The 22,840-nt window shown below is 44.7% G+C and overlaps 1 protein-coding gene across 1 annotated transcript in view; it reads left to right on the forward strand.

The window, feature by feature from the left end:
- Positions 1-22,840, forward strand: part of LOC128641641 (uncharacterized) — a 505,331-nt gene that overhangs the window by 218,657 nt on the left and 263,834 nt on the right. The window contains 1 exon segment of the mRNA XM_053694177.1: positions 9,615-9,995. Coding sequence (XP_053550152.1) covers positions 9,615-9,995 — 381 coding nt within the window.

The following is a 22,840-nucleotide window of genomic DNA, read 5'->3' on the forward strand; positions in this document are numbered from 1 at the left end:
GCTGCGTTAGGAGCTGAACGCTGCTTTTTTGCAGGTGTTAGGTTTTTTTTCAGCTCAAACTGCCCCATTTTTTCCTATGGGGGAATCGTGCACGAGCACGTTTTTGAAGCTGGCCGCGTCCGTAAGCACCGCTGGAATTTAGAGTTGCAGTGGCGGTAAATATGCTCTACGCTCCCTTTTTGGAGCCTAACGCAGCCCTTCTGTGAACTCTAAATGCCAGCGGTATTTAAAAGGTGCGGGAGAAAAAAAGCCAGCGTAGCTAACGCACCCCTTTGGCCGCAGAACTCTAGCCGTAAGTCTGTTAATTTGTGATATTTTCATATTGCATTACTATTGTCCCTTCCTATTAATATATTTATTAGTAGATTCCATCACATAGTATAATCTAAGACAATGGCCTCTATTTATCAAGCCGTCAACCGCAAATACGCTGGAATTCCGCAGCGTATTTGTGGCAAGGCTGATTCGCCATAGTTATCAAGCCCTACAGACCGGCAAAAGTAGAATCTAGTGACGTAACATACGATCCGCCGGACTCAGTCCGACACAGATCAATGCTTACGTCACTACAGATGTTCCGAACGCAAGTTCGGCACAATCTGACTACTTTTGGTAGTTATCAAAGAACAACCAGGTACGCTCGCCACTATTCCGGCCCAGCGTACCTGGTTTTCAATCCGCCGCCCTGGAGGTGGCGGATGCCATAGGAATCAATGGGAGTCTGACAGCAGCGAAAGCTCATGTTCGCTGCTGCCCGATATCCCATTAATTCCTATGGGAAATGTCTGCACCTAACACCCTAACATGTACCCCAAGTCTAAACACCCCTAATCTGCCCCCCCTACATCGCCGCCACCTATATAATACTTATTAACCCCTAAACCGCTGCTCCCGGACCCCGCCACATCTAAATAAAGGTATTAACCCCTAAACCGCCGCTCCCGGATCCCGCCGCAACTAAATACATTTATTAACCCCTAAACCGCTGCTCACGGACCCCGCCGCCACCTACATTATACATATTAACCCCTATCCTGCCCCCCTACACCTCCGCCACTATATTAAAGTTTTTAAACCCTAAACCTAAGTCTAACCCTAACCCTAACACCCCCTAACTTAAATATAATTTAAATAAATCTAAATAAATATTACTATTATAAACGAAATCGTTCCTATTTAAAACTAAATACTTACCTGTAAAATAAACCCTAAGATAGCTACAATATAACTATTAGTTACATTGTAGCTATTTTAGGATTTATTTTTATTTTTTATTTATTTTACAGGCAACTTTGTATTTATTTTAACTAGGTACAATAGTTATTAACTATTTAATAACTACCTAGCTAAAATAAAGACAAAAGTACCTGTAAAATAAAACCTAGTTAATTTTAGTTAATTTTATTTAATTGTAGGTAATTGTATTTAATTAATTTAATTTATTTAATTATAGTATAGTGTTAGGTGTAATTGTAACTTAGGTTAGGATTTATTTTACAGTTGATTTTGTATTTATTTTAGCTAGGGAGTTATTAAATAGTTAATAACTATTTAATAACTATTCTACCTAGTTAAAATAAATACAAACTTTTCTATAAAATAAAAATAAATCCTAAAATAGCTACAATGTAACTATTAGTTATATTGTAGCTATCTTAGGGTTTATTTTATAGGTAAGTATTTAGTTTTAAATAGGAATAATTTAGTTAATAATAATTTTATTTAGATGTATTTAAATTATATTTAAGTTAGGGGGGTTTTAGGGTTAGGGTTAGACTTAGGTTTAGGGGTTAATTCATTTAATATAGTGGCGGCGGTGTATCGGGGGGGGCAGATTAGGGGTTAATAAATGTAATATAGGTGGCAGTGGGCTCCGGAAGCGGCAGTTTAGGGGTTAAACATTTTATTTAGTTGCGGCGGGCTCCGGGAGCGGCAGGATAGGGGTTAATAAGTTTATGTAGGTGGAGCCGGTATTGGGGGTGGCAGATTAGGGGTTAATATGTATAATGTAGGTGGCGGTGGGCTCTGGGAGTGGCGGTTTAGGGGTTAATAGCTTTATGTAGGTGCGGCGGGGTCCGGGAGCGGCGGTTTAGGGGTTAATAACTTTATTTAGTTGCGGGGGGCTCCAGGGGCGACGGTATAGGGGGTAAACAGTATAGTATAGTGCAGGTGCTTAGTGACAGTTTATCAATAAAGCAGGGGGAAAGCTGAAGAGCAGCAAGATCAATGACTGTTAGTTAACAACAGTCCGCTGCGCATCGCCCCGTACTTGGTGCGTGGCTTTTTGACATTTTTCTTGATAACTTTGGAGAGCGTATTCAGGTCCGCGGCAGAGATGTTAGGAGAACTTAGGCGAGCGTATTGGGGCCGTTGAATGCAGGTAAGTAGACAGCTTGATAAATAGAGGCCATTGTATACAAATAATCAAGTTTATCTATTATTTAATTTCTTTCTTCAATGCCTGTTTTAACAATCCTAGATAAATAATATTGCAATCAGTATGTTAAATTGTTTTTAAATTTACAATTGATTACACTATTTCCATCTAAAGGGGAGGAGAGTCCACGGCTTCATTCATTACTTTTGGGAATTAAGAACCTGGCCACTAGGAGGACACCCCATCCAAAGGCTTATATACCTCCCCCACTTCCCTTATCCCCCAGTCATTCTTTGCCTTTCGTCACAGGAGGAGGCAGGGAGGTGCCGAAGATTCAGAGGTCTCTTATGGAGGGTAGTACTCTTCGCAATGGGACGGGAGTTTAATGTAGCCCTGTCAGCCTCTCGGTGAGAGCCTGGGTGAAAGTTAGAGTCCGGAGATGAAGGGAGAGTCTTTCTGCGAAACTATCCCGACTCATATTAACAGCTCTTCCAGCAATCGGTGTTGACGAGTTTCGATGCCTGCTTTCTACTCTCAAGTCCATGCCATGGGCGATTCTACTACCTGTCACACATGAAGGGCGGTGTTCCTATTCCACGGCGTAGATTCTGGTAAGATTGTTTCATTTTTTTATTACATAATGATAACACAGAAGACAGGGTCACAGTGTGGCGCCTTTTATGTTTATAGAATCGAGGGTTAATATTCCTGGTAAGGGGATTATTGAACAGGGGGGTTTATACATGATATTGTTTATTGTGTCATTGCTGTGTTATATGAGAGCTGAGGCTCTGGCAATGTGTGGAACTGTCAGGTTCAATTCCGGGAGTTTTTGTGCTGCCTTTTTTGTCGCGTCTTCTCCTTAATGCAGGTGCGGTCCTGCAAGGCATTCCATGTGACCAGGTGGGGCTTCTCCACTTCCTGTCTGATCTGCGGCAGAGGAGACAAAATGGTTTCTGTAGTCCGGGTCATAGGAGGTGGTGAGTACCCTGGCCATTGGAGGTTATAAAGATGCCTGTTTATTAAACTATCTAGTCCTTAATAAAAGTGCAAGCTATGGAGGATTCTGACTTGTTAGAGGGTACTCCCTCTTTAACAAAGTCTCATACCTGTTTTTATTGTGAAGTTCAGGTAGACCAGCCTGCTCAACTATGTTCCACATGCCTTGATAGAGTTGTGACATCTAGCCTTGATAGAGTTGTGACATCTAAAAAAAAGAGGATGTCTAGTACTACTGAGCCATCCACCTCTGAGGATTCTCCATCCCGTGAGGTGCGTTCCTGTTAAGATGGCAAACATTATCAAGAATGAATGGGAGCAATTATTTTCTTCCTTTTCCCCTTCCTCTTCTTTTAAAATAAATGTTCCCCATCCCGGACTCTCAGCTTGAGTTGTGGGGGACCATTCCTAAGGTGGATGACGCTATCTCCATGCTCGCAAAGTGGACAACTATTTTCCTAGAAGATAGTTTGTCGTTTAAAGAGCCCATGAATAAAAAGTTGGAAAACACGTTAAGAAAGATGTTTCAGTGCACAGCGTTTGTTTTTCAACTGGCAGCGTCCGTACCCGTGGTTTCCGGAGCTGCAACATATTGGTGTGAATCCCTGTGTGAGATGATCGAGGGGGAGACCTCTATCGACAAGATACAGGATAAGATTAAGGCGCTGAAGGTAGTCAATTCTTTCATCTGTGATGCCAATATGCAGATCATTCGCCTGAATGCAGATCATTCGCCTGAATGCTAAGGTGTCAGGTCTTTCTGTTTTAGCCTGCAGGGCGCTGTGGCTAAAATCTTAGTCTGCGGACATGACCTCTAAGTTGAGGCTGTTGTCCCTGCCTTTTCAAGGAAAGATCCTGTTTGGTCCAGGACTGGATTCGATGGTTAGGGGAGGCAAGGGAGCTTTCCTGCCGCAGAATAAGAAGGTTAAACCTAAGGGATCTAATTTTTCTCCCTTTCGTGCCGACAAGGCCCAGCACCAGCAGCCTGCCGCGAAAGCGGACCAGTCTATGGGAACTTGGAAACTTGCTCAGTCTTGGAATAAGTCCAAGCAGAACAAGAAGCCAGACGAGACAAAGTCGGCATGAAGGGGCAGCCCCCGACATGTCTCCAGACCGAGTAGGGGGCAGGTTGTCTCTATTCTTGGAAGCCTGGTTGCAGGATGTTCAGGACCCTTGGGTTCTGGAGGTTGTCGCCCATGTTTTCAGGATAGGGTTCAGGTCCCTTCCGCCCAGGGGCAGATTTCTCTTGTCAAACCTGTCTTCAAGGCCAGAAAAGAAAAAGGCCTTTCTAGAATGTGTGAGGGATCTCTCCTCTCTAGGTGTTATCGTACCAGTACCCCAAGCAGAAAGGGGTCTAGGGTACTATTCAAATCTGTTTGTGGTTCCAAAGAAAGAGGGCATGTTCCGCGCGATTCTGGACCTAAAGTGTTTAAACAAGTTTCTGGCTGTTCTATCGTTCAAAATGGAAACGATCAGATCCATTTTGCCCCTAGTTCAATAGGGGCAGTTCATGACAACAATAGACTTGATGGATGCCTACCTTCATGTTCCAGTTCACAGGGACCACTTCAAGTTCCTAAGATTTGCGTTTCTTGACCAACACTTCCAGTTTGTGGCCCTTCCTTTTGGTTTGGCGACAGCCCCAAGAGTCTTCATGAAGGTTCTGGGGTGCTTCTTGCAGTGGCCAGATCCAGGGGCATTGCTGTGTTGCCCTACCTGGACGACATCCTTGTTCAGGCACCGTCATTCAGTCTTGCAGGACCATTCAAGGGCTCTGCTTCTTTTGCTCCAATCTCACGGTTCGAAGATCAACTCAGGAAAGAGTTCCCTGGTTCCCAGCAACAGGGTTGAGTTCCTGGGCACGATAATAGACTCTATGTCCATGAAGATATTTCTAACAGATCAGCAACAAAGGAAAATTGTGTCCTTCTGTCTTGCCCTTCAGCCCTCCACAAGCCCTTTAGTGGCCCAGTGTATGGAGGTGATCGGGCTCATGGTCATCATACCATTCGCCAGGTTCCATCTCAGACCTCTTCAATTGTGCATGTTGAGTCAGTGGAACGGTGATCATTCAGATCTATCACAGCTGATATCCATGGATGTGCAGACTCGGAACTCCCTTTCTTGGTGAATCCGCCTGGAGCAACTGTCCATGTTGACACCCTTCTTGAGACCGTCCTGGGAGATTGTAACCACGAACGCGAGTCTGGCGGGATAGGGGGCTGTTTGTGGTGCCAGGATGGCACAAGGAAAATGGTCTCAGGAGGAGTCTCTCCTTTCGATAAATATCCTGGAACTCTGAGTGATTTACAATGCTCTGAAGGCATGGCCCCCTCTGGGGTTGTTCAACTTCATAAGGTTCCAGACAGACAACATTATCTCAGTGGCTTACATAAACCATCAGGGGGGTACGAGGAGCTCCCTAGTAATGAGGGAGGTGTCTCGGATTCTGGAGTGGGTGGAGTCCCACAGCTGCTCGCTCTCAGTGATCCACATTCTGGGTGTGAAAAACTGGGAAGCAGACTTTCTCAGCAGGCAAACCTTCCATCCGGGGGAATGGTCTCTTCACCCTGAGGTGTTTGCAGAGATTTGTCTCAGATGGGGGCGCTGGAGATAGATCTTTTGGTGTCCAGACTCTATTGTAAACTCCCCCAATATGGGTCGAGGGATCCCCAAGCAGAGCTGATAGATGCATTAGCAGTGCCTTAGGGGTTCAGCCTAGTTTACATATTTCCTCCGTTATCACTTCTACCTCGTATAGTGGCATGTATAAAACAGGAGAGAGTGTCGACCATTCTGACTGCTCCTTCGTGGCCGAGGACGACGTGGTTTGCTTATCTGGTGGGGATGTCATCCTCTCCGCCATGGAGGTTACCCTGTTGCAGGGATCTGTTGGAACAGGGTCCTTTTCAACAACAAAATATTGATTCTCTGCGGCTGACTGCATGGAGATTGAACGTTTAGTCTTAGCCAAGAGAGGTTTTTCTGAAAGTGTGATTGATACTCTAGTTCAGGCAAGGAAGCCAGTCACTCGTCACATCTACCATAATGTGTGGAGGACGTACTTGTCCTAGTGTGAGAGACATGGATATCCTTGGCACAAGGTGAAGGTATCTAGGATTCTGTCTTTTCTCCAAGATGGTTTGGACAAGGGACTTGCCGCTAGTTCCTTAAAGGGACTGATTTTGGATTTATTAGTTCTGCTGCATAGGAGACTCACTGAGCTCCCTGACATTCAATATTTTGTTCAGGCTCTGTCTAAAATCAGGCCTGTCTTTAGGCAGTCTGCTCCACCATGGAGCTTAAACTTGGTCCTTAAGGTTTTGCCGAAGGTTCCGTTTGAGCCTATGCATTCTCTTGATATTCAGATTCTGTCCTGGAAGGTTCTCTTCCTGCTTGCTTATGGCATCAGCACACAGAGTATCTGAACTGGCTGCCTTGCAACATGAGCCTCCTTATTTGGTTTTTCATGTGGATATGGCTGTCCTTTGCACGTCAGGAAATAGTCATTCCTTCTTTGTATCCTAACCCTTCTTCTTCTTCTAAGGAGAGGTTACTTCATAATCTGGATGTGGTTTGTGTCTTAAAGTTCTATCTTCAGGCTACAAAGGATTTCAGAAATCTACATCTCTTTTTGTGGTGTATTCAGGGAAGCGCAGGGGACAGAGGGCTTCTGCTACTTCGTTGTCCTTTTGGCTGAGAAGCTTGATCAGCCTGGCCTATGAGACAGTGGGAGATAAGCCTCCTCAGAGGATCACTGATCATTGGTCCTCCTTATATACAAAGTTTTAAAAATTTGCTGTTTTTGCTTCTACAGAAGCTGTTTTTGGGAGAAAGGTTCTACAGGCTGTGGTGGCCTCAGATTAAGGGTCCAGCTTTTTACCCTCCCGGTTTCATTCAGTGTCCTCTAAAGCTTGGGTATATGTTTCCCAAAAGTAATGAATAAAGCCGTGGACTCTCCTCCCCTTTAGATGGAAAACATAAATGATGCTTACCTGATAATTTCATTTCCATCGTGGGGAGGAGAGTCCTCGGCTCCCGACCGTAACTCCGGTGGGCGGACCTAAATTTATTTTTCTTCTGGCACCATTTATACCCTGATATTTCTCCTACTGTTCCTTGTTCCCTCGGCAGAATGACTGGGGGATGAGGGGAGTGGGGAAGGTATTTAAGCCTTTGGCTGGGGTGTCTTTGCCTCCTCCTGGTGGCCAGGTTCTTAATTCCCAAAAGTAATGAATGAAGCCGTAGACTCTCCTCCCCACGATGGAAATTAAATTATCAGATAAGCATAATTTATGTTTTTTATAAAGCCAGAAATTCATATGTCTTGGTTATTTGTTAATGAGTCCAGTCCAAATCCATTTGTCCATAAAAGTTAGACAGGATTGTGTATTCAGTCTCAATAACACTATTTCCATTCTCATTGGCTTTAGTGTTGTGGATGTAAATAGCCTAGATAGAATATTCGTCTAAAGGGCCATATAACAAATCTCTCTTTATTGTTTTAGCTCTGCCAATGTGATGATTGCTGATTCAAAGAATTTCAAGAAAAACAAATCATTTTAACTCTGAGTGTTCTGATTTAAGTAGTCATTTTGTCAGTTGTTTGGAAATCATATTTATATTTTAGAAAATATATGTTTGATGGCTTTTGCACACAAAAGTTCGGACATACCCTAACCCCTCTGTTCCAACCCCACCGCCACAATTACCCTAACCCCTCTGTACTAACTGCACCTCCACAAATACCCTAAACCCTCTGTACCAACCCTTACTGCCACAAATACCCTAACTACTTTGTCCCAACCCCACCGCCACAAATACCCTGTACCATCACAAATACACTAACCCCTCTGTCCCAACCCCACCACCACAAATACCCCAACTCTTCTGTACTAACCGACTAACTAGCTCCCACATTGCCGCTCCATTTAACAAAAGATACCAAGAAAATGAAGCAAAGTTGATAATTGAAGTAAATTGGAAAGTTGTTTATAACTGCAATGCTCTTTTTGAATGGTGAAACAATAAAATTGGGTTTTATGTCCCTTTAATATCTAATAATTATACAGCCATGGTGAATTGACTATACATTAATTATAATTATTCTTTATTAAATGAATATATTTTATTATATTTATACAGGGAAATAAAAATACAATTATTAATTTATTATATTAAAAGGACAGTATACTTGATGTTTTATTGTTTAAAAAGAGAGATAATATCTTTAATAACCATTCCCCAGCTTTGTACCACAAACATCACTGTCTGTAGAGGCTTAGAGATAAATTAAAGTGATTGTAAAGTCAGCCTCCTGTCTAAACATCTGTGTAACAGTTGTCAATAAAAAACCTGACTTTCATTCATCAATTCCCAAGATTTTACATCGTTACCTGTATTTTCATCTTCTTCTAATAATTTTCTCTGCACTCATCCTCCTCCCGGCATTCGCGCTCCTTTACTGTAGTTTTTGATGGACGTCTTCATAGCCAATAACGGCTCTAACCACAGGGGGACCCACCCCCTTACCATGACGTAATACGTCCTTATAGCGCATGCGTTCGTTTGCGGTGCAAAGCTAATCTATTGTAAGATCGTGCACATTTCGCGCATGCGCAATTTAAGTAAATTTGGCGTCTCAATAGAAATCTATACGGAGTCCTGTCATTTCCTCACAATTGTACCGCTTGGATTAGCGGATATGAAAGGGCTCCGTATATAGGTACTTTATCTTATATATTTTATCGATGAGACCAACTAGGTTCATATTGTGAATGAAATATATATTTTATTAGAAATTGACTTACACTCGATATAGTATTTTTTGTTATTTGCGGGATTAAAGTGTTTGCTTTTAGTAGATCCTGTCCTTCGCCACTCGCAACGGTAGTTTTCATTGAATAGACCCATTCAATGAATACTATGTTGTTAAAAAGCGGAAACAGGAGAAACGCATGCGCAATGGAAAATCTACACAGGAGCGCGCAGTGCCGATACGTAAACAGCGGGTGGGACCGCTGTTTACGTAATATGGAGGAGAATTAGCAAACAGTGAGTGGGAGGAGTGGGTAAAGTGAACGATCGGTATTTAGTGTATGAAATTTAAACGAAATGATAACTTTTATTACAAAAATATTGTGGCGGTTTGCTTAATCGGATGATTCTCTACAAAACTATATCATCCGAACATGAAAAATTTACATTCACTTTAAAGTTAAATATTTTGTTCCTACAGATCACCAGAGGTCCATTATTAATGCTATACAGGGACCTCAGGTTTGGACCAATGGAGAAAAAGTTTGTCTGTATTTAACAGCCTCTTACTGTACTAAGGATGTGACGGTGACCTGGATTATAACAGAGAGAGATGGCAGCGTATGGGAAATACCTGACACAGTAACAGAACAGACCAGCAATACAAATACATTAATTTCTAGTGGATATGAAGCAACAAGGGAGAGCACAGATAAGTCAGACAAAGAGGGGCTTCTAGACATTGTGAGTTGTCTGACAGTTGTACCCTCTGTGTCTAAACATTCCGCAATGACTCTGTCATGTAAAGTCATCTGTGAAGCAGAAGTGAAGGAAAAACTATATACATTACAATCTATTCATGGTAAGTATCATTTATTCACAACCAACCGTACTGAAATGTGCAAAATCAAAACTGTCTAGTTGTATAAATAAACAACTTGCTTTTTTCTAAGAGGAGACAGGATTTAAAGGGACATGGAAGTCAAAATCAACTCTTAGGGGTCTATTTATTATTGTGCGGACGAACATCACACAATGTAGCGTATCATGTACGCCACACATCGATAAATGCTGACAGCAGGCCAATCGACTGCTAGCAGGGGGTGTTAATCAACCCGATCGTATTCGATCGGGTTGATTTCTGTCCTCCACCTCAGAGCAGGCGCACAGGTTATGGAGCAGCGGTCCGTACGGAGCTTGATAAATTGACCCCTTAGGATTCAGAAAGAGTGCACAGTGTGCTTCTGTTATCAAAGTCGCTCTTTCTCTTGCTCTACCTCAGTATGCTTACAGAATCAAAAGAGAAAAAGAGGAAGGTTTTAAACACACTATAGATCTTTTCAGAAACATTAAAATGATGGAAAAATACCTTTATTAAAATAACTATTAGTGGAGAGGTAAACCACTTCTTGCAGTATCCTGGGTATTCCTGGCCGATAACCAGATACCATTGCATCAAATGGATATTTTATAGGTGCAAATCAATACTGGAGTGGAATCAAATATTAACAAAATGTTTAATAAAAATGCTTAATTAAATAAATATATTTATTGGTGTTCAGGACAGCACTTATATAAGATAAAATACGGTACCAGAGAATATGCAGAAAAAGAGTTTATTGCTAAAATAAAAAAGAAATTATAAAGAGTTAAAACTGTTATAAATATGTGCACATCTATTTAAAAAAAATACTTAAAAATAGTTCAAGATACAAATGCTTAAATCACATACAATAGGGCTTAAATGTGCCAGTGCATGATGGGTGCTAACAGCACCAAAAGTAGCCGATAATGATAATCAAATATAACACTAAGTACTCCCCCGAAAGAGGATGTAAATGATTATGCAGAGGTAGACTTATCTTATCCTCCTCTGATGCCGGTAGTCTTACTTTTTTCTGCATATTCTCTGGTATCATATTTTATCTTAGATAAGTGCTGTCCTGAACACCCATATATATATATATATATATATATATATTTTTTTTTTTTTTTTTTAATTAAGCATTTTTATTGAACATTTGGTTAATATTTGATGCCACTCCAGCATTGATTTGCGCCTATATAATATCCTTCTGTGTCTGTATCTTTGCTCTGTAGGTCCCCTTTTTGGAGATAGGGAAAAATTATATTAGGCAGTGAGTGAGGGGTTAGCGCTGATATATTTTTCTTTCCCCATATCAAATGGATATTTCTTATGAACAGCGTACAACCAAATATTATAAATGAGAGTCCACGTCTTAATTCATTACTTGTGGGAATACAGAACCTGGCCACCAGGAGGGGGCAAAGACATCCCAGCCAAAGGCTTAAATACCTCCCCCACTCCCCTTATCCCCCAGTCATTCTTTGTCTTTCGTCACAGGAGGATGGCTGAGAAGTGTCTGCAGATTCGGAGTAATCTCTTATGGAGGGTAGTACTCTTTGGAATGGGACTGGAGTTTTAAGTAATCCTGTCAGCCTTTCAGTGAGAGCATGGATGAAAGTTAGAGTCCGGAGATGCAGGGAGAGTCTTTCCGCGAAACCATCCCGACTCATATTAACAGCTCCATAAGCAATCCGTTTTGACGAGTTTCACTGCCTGCTCTCACCACTCAAGTCCATGTCAGGAGCGATGCTACAACACTGTCAAACTTGAGGGACCGTGTTCCTGTTCCACAGCATAGATTCTGGTAAGATTGTTTCATTTTTTAATACATGTATGATAACGCAAGTAGACAGGGTCACAGTGTGACTCCTTTTATCTGTATAGAATCAAGGGTTTATATCTCCGGAAAGGGAATTATTGAACAGGGGGGGATTTATACATGATTGCTTATTATGTTTTTATGCTGCAATATGTGTGAGATGAGGCTCTGTCATATGTGTGAATATTCAGGTATACTTTAGATTTTGGATAGCTGTGCAACCGGTAAATTTGGCAAGCTTTGCTTCCTGCAGCAGGGGTGGTCCTGCATGGCACTCCATGTGACGGGATGTGGTCTCGTTAACTTCCACTTTCCTGACCGAGCGGTATACAGGAGAAAAAGTGTTTCTCTCTGTGAGGCCTAGGTCATTGGAGGTGGTGAGTGCCCCGGCCATTGGGGGTATAAAGGTGCCATTTATCTTTCTCTATTGTCCATATTAAAAGTACAAGCTATGGAGGACTCTGATGCGTTAGAGGGTAATCCCTCTTTGTTTGAATCTCATGCCTGTGTTTATTGTGAGGAGGCTACGGTATACCCGCCTGCTCAATTATGTTCCACATGCCTTGATAAAATAGTGATATCGAAAAAAAACAAGATGTTTAGTCTCTGTCCTGTGAGATGCGTTCCCTACATTCATCTCCGATTACACATGCAGTTCCCCAGTGCACTACTAATCCTCCTGCGCGAGGGGCCCTGTGGCCGCCAGATTTTGCTGATCAGTTGCAAACGGCGGTGTCTGTGGCCTTCAGTGCTTTACCTCTCTCGGCCAAACGCAAGCAAAAGGTTAAACATTGCTATCCTTCCCAGGGGTCATCTACTCGGTTGGATGTATCTGATAGATTATCCGCTGATGAAGAGGATTCTGAGACTTCGGAAGACTCTCTCTCTGTTTCGGAATCTGCGGCCTCTAAACCTCCGGCTGCGGAGGAACCAGACTTTAGGTTTAGGATGGAATATTTACGCTTTTTATTAAAGGAGGTGTTGGCTACTCTTGAGGTTCTGTAACAGGAGTTACCCGAAGAACCTTCTATCCCTAAGCTTGATAAAGTTAACGAGGACAGGGCATTCCCCCAGACTTTAAGATGGCAAATATTATTAAGAATGAATGGGAGAGGCCAGGGGCGAAACTACAGGGGGTGCAGAGTCCGCAGGTGCGACTGGGCCCCTGAGGGTGGGGGCCCAGCATAAAAAAAAAATTAAAAAAAAAAAAAATTTTTATAATTTTTTTGTTATAATTCTTTTTTAAATAAAAAACGTTAACCTACCACTGCCTGCACTGATATCATGTGAGTGTGACATGACTACAGGGGTTAGTGTTTCTGTTTTACCCATTGGTGTTTATGTGTGTGTGTATGGTGTGTGTGTGTGTATGTATGTGACTGTGTGTGTATTTATGCATGTATGTGTGTTGGTGTATGTTTGTGGAACCAGCAAACTACAGACCTTGTTACTACAGCATGGGGGGCAGGGGGTAAACAGTGTCACTATACAGTACCACTATATACAGTATGGGGGGTGGACCATGTCACTGACTACTGTGGTCACTTTATAAAGTACTGGGATGGGTAGGGTCAGGCCAGACATCTCACCGGCAGATTACAGACTGTGTCACTAACTTACTATATACAGTACTGGGGGGTTAAATAGTGTCACACAACTTGTTTCCAGTTCCTGACTCTAAGCTAAAATTGTGGAGGTCTGTCCCTAAGGTGGATGGAGCTATCTCCACACTTGCTAAGTGCACCTCTATCCCGCTCGAGGATAGTTCGTCATTTAAGGAGCCCATGGATAAGAAATTAGAGACCCTGTTAAGAAAGATGTTTAAGCACACAGGGTTCTTGTTTCAGCCTGCAGCAGTGGTCGCTGCGGTAGTGGGAGCCGCTACCTATTGGTGCGACTCTCTCTGTCAGATATGATCGAGGTGTAAACTCTCCTCGATGAGATACAAGAAAGAATTAATGCCCTGAGGTTAGCTAATTCATTCATCTGTGGTGCAAATATGCAGATTATTTGCTTGAATGCCAAGACATCAGGCTTTTCTGTTCTGGCCCGGAGGACTCTGTGGTTGAAGTCGTGGTCTGCTAACATGACGTCCAAATCTAGATTCTTTTCGGTCCAGGCCTGGACTCCATCACATTCACGGTCACAGGGGGCAAGTGTGCCTTCCTACCACAGGATAAGAATAATAATCCTAAGAGTCCTAATTTTTGTCCCTTTCGTTAGGACAAGTCCCAATAACAGCAGCCTGCCGCAAAGCCTGAGCTGTCCAAGGGATCTTGGAAGCCATCTCAGTCTTGGAGTAAAGCCAAGCAGAACAAGAAGCCCACGGAGACAAAATCGGCATGAAGGGGCGGCCCCAGATCTGTCTCTGGATCGCGTAGGGGCAGAATATCTCTTTTTGCTGAGGCTTGGATGGAAAACGTACCGGATCCTTGGGTTCTGGAACTCACCCTCCCAGAGGCAGATTCCTATTTTCAAATCTATCATCAAGACCAGAGAAATGAGATGCCTTTCTAAAGTGTGTGAGGGATCTCTCCTCTCTAGGAGTATTTGTGCCTGTACCTCTAGCAGAGAGAGGTACTATTCAAACCTTTTCATGGTCCCACAGAAGGACATGTTTCGCCTAATTCTAGACCTAAAGTTCTTAAACAAGTTTCTGTCAGTCCCATAGTTCAAGATGGAAACGATAAGGTCTATTCTGCCTTTGGTTCAAGAGGGACAGTTCATGACCATGATAAACTTGGACGCTTATCTTCATGTGCCAATACACAAGGATCACTTCAAGTTCCTAAGATTCGCTTTTCTGAACCAGCACTTCCAGTTTGTAGCTCTTCCATTCGGTCTGGCTACTGCCCCAAGAGTCTTTACGAAGGTTATGGGAGCTCTGCTCACGGTGGCGAGATCCAGAGGTATTGCAGTAGCACCATATCTAGACAACATCCCGGTCCAGGCTCCATCCTGCCGGCTGGAAGAGGACCATTCGAGAACTCTTCTACTTCTTCTTCGATCTCATGGATGGAAGAGAAACTCAAGAAAACGTTCCCTGATTCCCAGTACCAGAGTGGAGTTCCTGGGCATTATAAAAGACTCCATATCCATGAAGATATTCCTGACAGACCAGAGACGCTGCGAGATTGCCTCCAGCTGTCTGGCCCTTCGGACCTCCTCAAGGCTATCTGTGGCCTGGTGTATGGAGGTGATTGGGCTTATGGTCTCCAGCATAGATGTCATTCCATATGCCAGGTTCCGTTGTGCATGCTAAGACAATGGAACGGCGATCACTCAGATCTATCCCAACAGATCTCTCTGGTGAAATGGGCAAGAGAATTCCTCTCTTGGTGGCTGTGTCCGGATCTTCAGTTCCAGGGGACATCCTTTCTGAGACCATCCTGGGAGATTGTGATGACGGACGCGAGCCTCTCAGGATCAGGAGCTGTTTGGGGTGCCAGGAAGGCACAGGGCAGGTGGAATCGAGAGGAGTCGCTTCTCCCAAACAACATCCTGTTGTCCCAGTTCATCAGATTCCAGTCGGACAACATTACCTTGGTGGCTTACATCAACCATCAGGGGGGAACGAGAAGCTCCCTAGACATGAGGGAAGTATCTCAGATTCTAGAATGGGCAGAGACCCACAACTGCTCGCTTTGAGCGATACACATTTCGTGTGGACAACTGGGAAGTGGATTTTCTCAGCAGACAATCCTTTTATGGTCTCTCCATCTCAATGTGTTTGCGGAAAACTGCAACAGATAGGGGACGGCGGAGATAGATATTATGGCGTCCAGACTCAATTCCAAGCTACCCAGATACGGGTCACGGTCCAGGGATCCCCAAGCAGCACTGGAAGATGCCTTAGCAGTGCCCTGGGGGTTCAACCTAGTTTACATATTTCTACCGCTACTGTTGCGCCACTCTGCTAGGGACGCTTCGCCTGCTGTCTGCTCGTTGCCTAGGGGGGAGTCCGCTCCTCTCTGCGTGCTGCGATGACATCATTGCCGCACGCTTCCTCCAGCAGAGGCTGGTCTGGATCTCCTGCGGCGCGAATCCTGCGCCTATATAATTAACTTCACTCCTGCCTACCACTGCCCAAGTATAGGTGTTACTTACTGTTCTCCTGGGTTGTGCTTATTTGTTTGCTGGACTGTTATATTGTTGCTGAACCTTGCCTATCTGACCACTCTGCCTGTTTAACCCTTAAACTGCTGGATTGATATACTGCTGCTGAACCCTGCTTGTCTGACCACTCTGCCTGTTTAACCCTTAACTGCTGGATTGATTTACTGTTGCCAAACCCTGCCTTCTGGACCATCCAAGTGGTTTACCTCTGGACTGCCTTACTGTTGCCGATTCCTGCCTGCCTGACCATCCTAGTGTTTTACCCCTGATTTACCTTTCTATGGTTTCCTGTCTGTTGCCGCCAAGGACTGTCCTGCATGTGGTAAGTGCCACTTATCTCACCTTGCAAACCTTCTCTGCTCTGGGATATTTCCTATCATTCCGGCTTGACGCTGGGATAACAAGACTACTGGCCGAGTTCGGTCTGATAGAAGAGTATCCCACGAGTATTACATTATACTTGGGCCATGGAGCCAGATGAGGTGGCACGAGCAGTTTATCTACAGGGACAGATGTTGGGAACCCATACTACACAGTTGCAGAATGGATTCCAAGCTAGAGGCTATTACCGCTTAACTCTCCTTACTAGTTACAGTGAGGAATACTGCCTTCTTCCTCTACTTCTGGAAGTATACCCCGGATACCATTGCCTGATAAATATGAAGGTACTGCGGACTGCAGGGGTTTTCTTAACCAGTGCAGGCTGCACTTCCGCAATGATCCTCACAACTTTCAGTCTCATCAGTCAAGGGTCACCTTTATCATTTCCTTACTGAAAGACAAGGCCCTAGCCTGGGTCTCTCCCCTTTTGGAACAGAACGCTCCACTCCTGCATGATGCTGATGATTTCATTTCTGCATTATCTTCTGTCTTTGGGACTTCTGGCCATACCTCTGCTGCAGAATTTTTTCTCCTGGACCTCCGCCAGGGCAATAGAACTGTGACACAATTTGCATTGAGTTTCGCACCTTGGCACTTGAAACCAATTGGGATGACAGTGCTCTCAAGGCAGCCTTTAGGAGGGGTCTGCATGAACGCATCAAAGATGAACTCACTTATTGTGATGTTCCCTCTTCTTTGGATGACTTTATATCGCTTTTTATCAGTCTGGACTCTTGCTTCCAGGAGAGACAAGCCGAAAGAGACAAAACCAGGAGGCTCCTTCCCTCCCGTCCTCCTATGCGTCCGGCTTCAGCAGTGTCCTCTACCCCTTAAACAGCTCCAGTTACCCCAGTGGAGGAACCCATGGATCTCTCCTCCTTCAAACCTTCAGAATCTGAAAGACAGAGAAGAAGGAGATTGAGACTATGCTTTTATTGTGGGTCTAACACCCACCAACTAAAGGACTGTGACATTTGGCCGGGGAAAGTCAATGCTTAGGGGATAACACTGGGGTACCTCTAAGCATGATCACTACTAAATCCCCTAGTTCCACTCGGATTCTGGTACCTGTAACCCATACCTTCCTTCAGAATACAGTCCACACTCAAGCCTTCATTGATTCTAGGCAGCTATAAACTTTCTGGATCACCCTTTTATGATCCACGCTTGCTTGCCTCTCCTGCAGAAAATACATTCTCTCAAAATAACTACTCTAGATGGCACCCCCCTTGGTTCAGGGTTGATCCCCTGACCCTGACTGTGGGAGTCCTTCATACTGAACAGCTGCAGTTCGAGGTCATTCATTCCCCAGCACAGCCTGTCATTCTTGCTCTTCCTTGACTTCGGGTACACAATCCACAGTTCGACTGGGCTGAAGGACAGCTGGCCTCCTGGGGTACCTCCTGTTTGCACTCCTGCCTTGGTAAAATCACTCCTCTGCCCGCATCCCCATAGTCAGTATAGACTCCTCCAAACCTTCCTGCAGTATATATGGACTTTGCAGATGTGTTTGAGAAAAAAGCAGCCGACGTGCTGCCTCCCCACCGTCCTTATGACTGCAAGATCGACCTTTTTCCCAGAGCCCCACTTCCTAAAGGGAGGACTTATTCACTCTCCAAAGCTGAAACCAAATCCATGGAGGAGTACATCCAAGAGAACCTAGCTAAAGGTTTAATTCACCCTTCCTCCTCTCCTGCTGGGGCAGGCCTCTTTTTCGCCATCAAGAAGGATGGTGGGCTCAGACCCTGCATCAACTACAGGGCCTTGAACAGCATAACTATCAAGAATCGCTATCCCATTCCTTTGATCACCGAACTGTATGACACCGAACTGTATGAGGTTGCTTGCTTCTTCACCAAGCTGGATTTACGTGGGGCATACAATCTGATTCGTATCTTTCCAGGTCATGAATGAAAGACAGCCTTCAACACAAGATCAGGGCATTACGAATACCTCATAATGCCCTTTGGGTTATGTAACGCCCGTACAGTCTTCCAGGCATTTGTCAACAATGTCTTCCGTGACCTCCTCAATCGCACTGTCATCCTCTACCTTGATGACATCCTTATCTTCTCTTCCACTCAGGAGGAGCATCATAAGCTTGTGAGGAAGGTACTTCAACATCTCAGGGACAATTCTTTAGTAGTCAAACTAGAAAAATGTGAGTTTGACCAAGTCCAGATCCAGTACCTTGGCTATGTCATCTCGAAAGAAGGTTTTGCCATGGATCCTGCTAAACTCACCGCAGTTTTAGAATGGCCCCAACCTACTTCATTGAAGGAATTGCAGAGATTCTTGGGGTTCTCCAATTATTACCGCAAGTTCATAAAGAACTTTTTCCAAACAGTTGCTCCACTCATTGAACTGACAAAATGGAACAAAGACTGTAAACATTGGCCTCCTGAAGCCATAAATGCCTTTTCTCGTCTGAAAAAAGCATTTTGTTCTGCTCCTGTGCTCCGCCATCCTGATTCTGACCTACAGTTCACTTTAGAGGTTGATGCCTCAGAGATAGGAGCTGGAGCAGTTCTAACCCAAAGGGATCCTTTAACTGCCAAGTCACACCCTATAGCTTTTTTCTCTAAACATTTTACTCCTGCAGAGAGGAATTATGATGTGGGTAATCGTGAGCTCTTAGCCATCAAGAGTTTTCTAAATCAAGTAATTCCTCTGAAGCTCCTATTGAACATATCATACCCCTTCCTGTGTGGTTGCTCAATTGAATACCACCCTTCTTCAAAGACTGCAACGTGCCCAGTCCAATAAACCTTCTGAAGCCCCTGTGGCTTCTGATATGTTTTTTGTACTTTTGAACTTACGCACTCCCATACTGTTCTGGGTTCATGACAGTAATTTCTCAGGACATCCTGGTTTGACAAGGACTTTTAAGCGTCTTTCCCAACATGTATGGTGGCCTACTATGAAGGCTGACACTCAGGATTATGTAAAAGCCTGTATAACTTGTGCTGCCAACAAAACTCCCCGATCCTTGCCTCCTGGCTTGCTCCAACCATTGTCCATTCCCAAACAAACATGGACACACATAACAATGGACTTCATTGTGGACCTTCCTCCTTTTGACCACCATACAGTTATCTGGGTTGTGGTGGATTGCTTTTCCAGACTGGCTCATTTTGTACCCCTAACAAAACTGCCTTCTGCCCAAGAATTATTGTCACTTTTCCTTCTGCATGTGGTACGACTTCATGGCATTCCTGTGAATATTGTGTCCAACAGAGGTCCACAATTAATTTCTACCTTTTGGAGAGCCTTTTGTAAGTTGATTGGAACCACAGTTTCCTTGTCTTCTGGCTACCATCCTCAGACCAATGGGGCACTCTTCTCTTCAATGTTCTCCATGTCAAGCCGCAGCGGTGTATCAACCTTGTGTCTTCCCTCTTTCTGCTCAATCCACTGGGGTTCCTGCTGCAGACCGACACGTTACTGAACTCACCACTCATTGGCAACGTATTCGCTCTCAGCTACGTTCAGCTTTCTCTAGATATAAAAAGTTTGCTGATCATCATAGAGCTTCTGTACGTGCCCTCTCAGAGGGTGAACGTGTGTGGGTCTCTACTCGACACATTCGCCTATGTCAACCCTGTCACAAATTGGGGCCTGGGTTTAGTGGTCCTTACACAGTGGCCTTGTCCAAAAGTCTGCGCATACACCCAGTCTTCCATATCTCGCTACTCAAGCCTTACATCAGGAACAGATATACCCATCTCCGAGCTCCTCCTCCTCCGCTCCTGGTCCGTGGTGACCCTGAATATGAGGTTGCTAAGATCCTGGACTCCAGATACAAGCGCAGACAACTGCAGTATCTGGTACATTGGAAGGGTTACTCTGTGGCGGATCATTCCTGGGTTCCTGCCCGTGATGTGCATGCTTCATCCTTGGTCTCTAGATTCCATGCTACTCATCCTTTGATGCCGACTCGGGTTCCCAGAGGGAACCCTTGAGTGGGGGGCTATGTCGCACCATGCTTGCTGTCTGCTCGCTGCCTAGGGGGGAGTTGACTCCTCTCAGCGTGCGGCGATTACGTCATCACCACACGCTTCCTCCTGCAGAGGCCGGTCTGGATCTCCTGTGGCGCAAATCCTGCGCCTATGTAAGTAACTTCACTCCCACCTATCACTGCCCAAGTATAGGTGTTACTTACTGTTCTCCTGGGTTGTGCTTATTTGTTTGCTGGACTGTTATATTGTTGCTGAACCTTGCCTGTCTGACTACTCTGCCTGTTTAACCCTTAAACTGCTGGATTGATATACTGCTGCTGAACCTTGCTTGTCTGACCACTCTGCCTGTTTAACCCTTAAACTGCTGGATTGATATACTGCTGCTGAACCCTGCTTGTCTGACTACTCTGCCTGTTTAACCCTTAACTGCTGGATTGGTTTACTGTTGCCGATCCCTGCCTGCCTGACTATCATAGTGGTTTACCCCTGAACTACCTTTCTCTGGTTTCCTGTCTGTTGCCACCAAGGACTGTCCTGCCTGTGGTAAGTGCCACTTATCTCACCTTGCAAACCTTCTCTGCTCTGGGATATTTCCTATCATTCCGGCTCGACGCCGGGATAACAAGACTACTGAACGAGTTCGGTCTGATAGAGGAGTATCCCACGAGCATTACAGCTAACACTTTTCCTCAAGTAGTGGCCCGCATCAAGCAGGAGCAAGCATCAACTTTTCTGGTTGCTCCGTCGTGACTGCGCAGGATGTGTTTTTTGCGGATCTGGTGGGGATGTCATTGTCTCCACCGTGGAGGTTACCTTGTCACAGGGATCTGCTGGTACAGGGTCCTTTTCTTCCTAATTGGAAAGAGTCCACATCTGCATTTATTACTTTTGGGAAATAAGAACCTGGCCACCAGGAGGAGGCAAAGACACCCCAGCCAAAGGCTTTAATACTCCTCCCACTTCCTTCATCCCCCAGTCATTCTTTGCTTTTCGTCCCAGGAGGTTGGCAGAAAAGTGTCAGAAGTTTAAGCTAGTCTCTTATGGAGGGTAGTACTCTTAGAAATGGGACTGGAGTTTTAAGTAGTCCTGTCAGCCTCTCAGTGAGAGCCTGGATGAAAGTTAGAGTCCAGAGATGCAGGGAGAGTCTTTCTGCGAAACCATCCCGACTCATGTTAACAGCTCCATCAGCAATTGGTGTTGACGAACTTTGCTTTGTTGCCTGCTTTCTTCTCTCAAGTCCATGTCGGAGGCGGTGCTACTATCCGTCACAGTTGAAGGGCCGTGTTCCTGTTCCAAGGCGTAGATTCCGGTAAGATTGTTTCATTTTACTACTTCAATGTAATGTAATCACTGTATTTGCTGGGATGCTCACTAGCGGGATTTATTTGAAGAATTATTTGGAATCAAGGGTTAATATCTCCTAAGGGGGATTAGTGAATGGGGGGGTTAATCATGTTTCTTATGTGATTCAACCTGCTAATGTGTAGTTTATTTGGGCTTATGGCTGGAACATTGGGGGCTTTGGAAGTGACGGAACCTTTTGGTTGGGTGCACTTTTTTGCACTATATGGTTCACCTTGGACAGGGTGTGCTGATGCTCGCTTTTCTTTTTCCGCATTCCTGACCATGTGGCGACAGAAATTTTGGTCCGATGGTATCTGGATCTGGTCATAGGAGGTGGTGAGTGCCCCAGCTATTATGGGTGTCAGGTGCCGTTAGATATTTTATATAGTCCTTTTTTCTGAATTATCTTTTCAGTTATGGAGGATTCTGATGCTGAAACAGTTCTAAATTCTGATTCGTATTCTTCATCCTGTTAAGAATGCGTCTTGGCCCTATTGACTCAGGTCAATCAGTTATGTCCATTATGCCATCTTAGAGCACCTGGTTCCTCGGGCTCAGGGAACCAAGGGTCTGCTCAGCCATCTGCCTCTGGGGGTCCTGTCCTTCAAGAGGCGAGTTCCCTACCGCACCCTCCTACTACACATGTGGCTAACCCAGATGTTTACCCCTCCTTAAAGGGAGGCTTGTTCTCCCCAGGAGTTGCAGCACGTTTTCGCTTTCACATGTTTCTGGTGACGATCATTCGCCTGCAAAGTCCAGATGTTTATTTGCGATTGTGCTTGTGCCCTATTGTCCTGGGTCTCCCGTCCTTGGGAGGGCCTATACAGTTCCCTTTGGGTGTGGCTGTTCCTAAGTGTTGTGCCTTTCGCTATAGAATTGCGCGTTTACACGTTTTGCTTAGACATGTTTTCCAGTTACTGGAGGATCCTATCCTTAATAGGTACAGGAATCCGCAGTCTTCTACTCAGGGCCGGATTGGGCCGCCGGGATACCGGGAAAAATCCCGGTGGGCCGGCAGCTGGTGGGCCGGCAGATGCAGATAGTGTGTAAAGAGAAAGCAGTGAGCACAGCACAGGCCGCACCGCAGCACAGTATGAGGGAGCGCAGTGGCCAAGGCAGGTATCAATGACCTGCTTTTTTGAGCTGCCTGCAGAATACACAGAGGGCCGCTCATTCAGCTCAGCACACACTGTTGGACTAGAGAGCAGGTGAGGGAGCGG

This window comes from Bombina bombina, chromosome 11 (assembly GCF_027579735.1).
Source record: "Bombina bombina isolate aBomBom1 chromosome 11, aBomBom1.pri, whole genome shotgun sequence".
Lineage (NCBI taxonomy): Eukaryota > Metazoa > Chordata > Amphibia > Anura > Bombinatoridae > Bombina > Bombina bombina.